The 4,152-nt window shown below is 28.3% G+C and overlaps 1 protein-coding gene across 1 annotated transcript; it reads left to right on the forward strand.

The window, feature by feature from the left end:
- The first annotated feature begins 3,473 nt into the window (after positions 1–3,473).
- Positions 3,474–3,881, forward strand: LOC150036961 (uncharacterized). The gene has a single exon (XM_090311709.1). It carries the CDS (start codon positions 3,474–3,476, stop codon positions 3,879–3,881), a length of 408 nt encoding a protein of 135 aa, XP_090167835.1.
- Positions 3,882–4,152: the final 271 nt, after the last annotated feature.

Raw genomic sequence — 4,152 nt, forward strand, 5'->3', positions numbered from 1 at the left:
TTTATATGAGAATCCCAGAAGGATTTAAGATACCTAAAACATATACATTAAATTTCCGGAAATGGTATTCAATAAAATTACAGACATCACTATATGAATTGAAACAATCAGGATGGATGTGGTACAATCACCTGAGTGGATATTTATTGAAAGAAGAATATCAAAATAATCCAATATGTCCACGTGTTTTTATAAAGAAATCACAATTAGGATTTGCTATTATAACTTGATAGGTTGATGACTTGAATATAATTGGAACTCCTGAAAAGATTTCAAAGGCAATAGAATATCTTATGAAAGAATTTGAGATGAAAGATCTCGAAAAAACAAAATTTTACCTTAGTTTATAAATTGAGCGTTTAGAAGATGAAATATTTATTCATAAGTGAACTTATACAGGAAAAAAATTTGAAAAGGTTTTATATGGACAAAACACATCCATTAAATATTCCAATATAAGTTCGTTCATTAGATATAAAGAAAGATATATTTCGACCTCGAGAAGATAGTGAAGAATTTCTTGGTCCTGAAGTACCATATCTTAGTGCAATTGGTGCACTTACATATCTTGCTAATAATACAAGACCAAATATTGCGTTTTCAGTAAATTTATTAGCAAGATATAGTTCTTTTCCAACAACAAAAAAAACATTAGAATGGAATTAAACATATACTCCGTTATCTCCGAAGAACAATCGATATGAGTTTATTTTATTCAAATAAATCAGAATTTGATCTAGTTGGTTATGCTTATTCTAGATATTTATCTGATCCACACAAAGTTAGATCTCAAACAGGTTATCTGTTCACATGTGGATGAACTGCTATATCATGGCGATCAGTGAAACGGACCATAACGGTTACTTTCTCAAATCATGTTGAAATTCTTGCAATTCACGAGGCTAGTAGAGAATGTGTATTACTAAGGTCAATGACTCATCACATTCGTGAAACATGTGACTTGTCTTCAAATAAAAATCTTCCAACATACGAAGACAACACAGCTTGCATAGCCCCAATCAAAGGAGGATATATTAAAGGAGATAGTACAAAGCATATTTCACTGAAACTTTTCTACACTCATGATCTTTAAGAAAATGAACACATTACTGTACAACAAATTTGTTCGAATGATAACCTGACAGACTTATTTACAAAGGTATTACCAACCACAACTTTTGAAAATTTGGTGCACAACATTGGAATGTGGCGACTAGTAATGTTTTTGTAAGGGGAGTAAATATATTGTATTCTTTTAGGAGTATGTATTATATGAAATATAAACTTTTTTTCCTTCACTAGGGTTTTTCCTAATAAGGTTTTAACGAGCCATATTTTATATATATATAGGCATCTAAGGAAGAGTATTATAAATATCATTAAAAAAAAAAAGATGTCCAATGCTTAGTATCCTAAAAGCCATGTGTCATTTTTCATATTATCCATATGCCTTTTGATAATTTATGCTTGGTATCCATTTAAGTTCACATCCTACTTGTCACTTTGTGACATTTGGTGGATCTCAATAGAATGCACATTTGTGAGAAATTCACTTCAAAATTCTATTAATTTTCATATTAAATTTTATAATTTTAGTTATTTTATTTTAGATTATATTTTATATATTTAATATTATTATATAAATATATTATTATATTATATTTTTTTTATATCCGTGTTCCCGTCATGTTCATCAATTTCATATCAATTTTGAAATAATCAGGGATTATTTATTTATATTCTATTTTCTATAAACTTATATAAGACATATTCTATTTATATGACGTACATAAAATAATACTATTTATGGTAATTTACGCGATACTTAAAAATAGGATAAATTGCACTTTGAGTTTTAAAAGATTTGGATTTGATTCAAAATCAACACTTTAAGCGATGTTATTTAAATTTAATTATTATTTACTCAATAAAGTTTGAATTTAATCTTTATTTAATTTTTAATTTAAATTTAACGTTCTTGTATAGTTTAGATTTTATTTCTATTTATTTGATTTTAGTTAGGTAAAAGTACTATTTTAATCTACCTACTTTGAAAATAATTTCATTTTAATTTATACACCTTCAAATATTTAAATTTGATATTTCACTTTCAATAATCTTAAATTAGTCCTTCGAAACTAAACTATTTCAAATAAATATAATAATAATAATACTTTGCATGAAAAAAGACTAAATGGATTCAGTTCTAAAATTTATATCGAAAATATTAATAGATTTTTTTTCTGAAAAACCCTAGAATAAACTAACATGGATCCTTTAAAATAGTTAAGTTAAAATATCGTTCTCACTGTTTATTTGAGTTTTAATAATTTTGGTTTATATGATTTGAGCTTTATTATATTTCAGTTCCTATATTTTCAAGTCTCCGTTTTTAATTTAGACATTTTAATAAATCTTAGATTTGTTTTTTCTAAATTATTTTTTATCGAAACTAGTGAAATAATAGTAAGATAAAAGTTTCTACGTGAATATATTTTCAAAATTTATAAAAAGGATGCTAATAAAGATGAGGAGATGAACTAAAATAGAACAAAAATCCAATCTTTTGATTTTTATTTAATTATTGCGTGAAAAATAATAAAATTTGATTGACTAGATTTGAGAAATATACTCAAATTATATGATAACTTCAACATTTTTTTTTATTTAGTTGTCCTGCAAAAAAAAAATGTTGGTTTATTACGACCAACAACAATGAAAATATCTATTTATATGTCAATATATTAGTTTTATTGGTAAAACATAACAAAATCAACAACTTAAATTCCGTTTTATAACCATTTTGTCTTTTATTTTTAATTTTTAAAAATTAAGCATATTTTCTCTTCAATTTTTTATAATGAATTGTAACTTTTCTTAAATACAATGTTTGAATTCTTAATCAAATTTTAAAAGCGAAAGCAAGTTTTTAAAATTTAGTTTTTTTTTTTAGTTTTCAAAATAAGGATGAAAGTAATGTCCATATGTTTAATTTTCAAAATTAAAAAATTAAAAATTAAAAACTAAATAGAAATTTAATTATTTAATTTTTTTTAATACATTTGGTGACTAAATGTCCGTGGGGTATATTAAAAAGAAAAAAAAAAAGTTGAAATCTTGAATATTAATATGGACATCATATTTTAATCATTGGACCAAAGATGTAATTTAGCCCTTGGAAATGCGATGCTTCAGCTTCTGGCATTCTGCACAAACCTTTTTCTCCAAAGTACCAAACAGACGAAAAAAGTTACGGATAAGAGAAAAAAAGATCTTAAAGCTTTTTCGTATGCTTCCCCTTTACGCCAAATCCCAATCTTCATCTCATCATTGTCCTTAACAACTCTTAATCACTCTTTCCCCTTTCTTCAATTCCCCTTCATAATTTTTTTTCCGCCTTATAATCCAACCACTAGCCATAGCAAACCAAATCCACCCGCAGCCTTCGCTTCGCCGTTGAGGAATCAGCGACGATGATTCCGATCAAATCAGTGGCGGCAATCGTCGCGTTCTTCCCATTGATCGTCGCGATCGCGGCAGCGCTGGAGATACGGCCGTCGGAGCACGGATTGGAGTTTCAGAGCCCTCCGCCGGCTGGGGACAAATCTTCGCCGGAGATGCGATCGTTTTTCGGAGGAATATCATCGCCAACACCGGAAGTGGAATTGCCGTTGCCGAAGACGATGAATTCGAGCGAGTCGCCAGGGTGGTGGACCCACCGTGACGGTGGAGATAAACGAGTCAGAAATGCATTAATGGTGGCGACGGCGGCTTGTGGAATTACAGGTGTCAGTTTGTTAGTGGGTTCTACATTATTCTACATTTATAAAATCAAAAATCAAAGATCACTGCCGTTATCTACAAATAATAATCACAAATAAATATGATAATCACAATTATGATACCTTTACTTTACACCCTGAATTTAGCTGTTTCCCAGTTCCAATTTTTTCTTACTTCGTATGAAAAGTCATATTCATTATAAAAAATTAGACAATTTTATTATCATTAATTGTTTTGTTGGGGATCTCTACTCTCATAAGAAAATAATATTCTCTACTACATTTTACATGTAATTATGATAACGTGTGGGGACTGGAGATATTGAACAGTATTTCAAATAAATCTTATAAGATTTGAAATTTAAATAAT

The sequence above is a fragment of the Benincasa hispida genome, chromosome 3, assembly GCF_027475165.1.
Source record: "Benincasa hispida cultivar pf3 chromosome 3, pf3_genome.v1.1, whole genome shotgun sequence".
NCBI lineage: Eukaryota > Viridiplantae > Streptophyta > Magnoliopsida > Cucurbitales > Cucurbitaceae > Benincasa > Benincasa hispida.

Coding starts and splice junctions, on each gene's coding strand:
- LOC150036961 (XM_090311709.1), top strand. CDS start 3,474: ATGATTCCGATCAAATCAGTGGCGGCAATCGTCGCGTTCTTCCCATTG.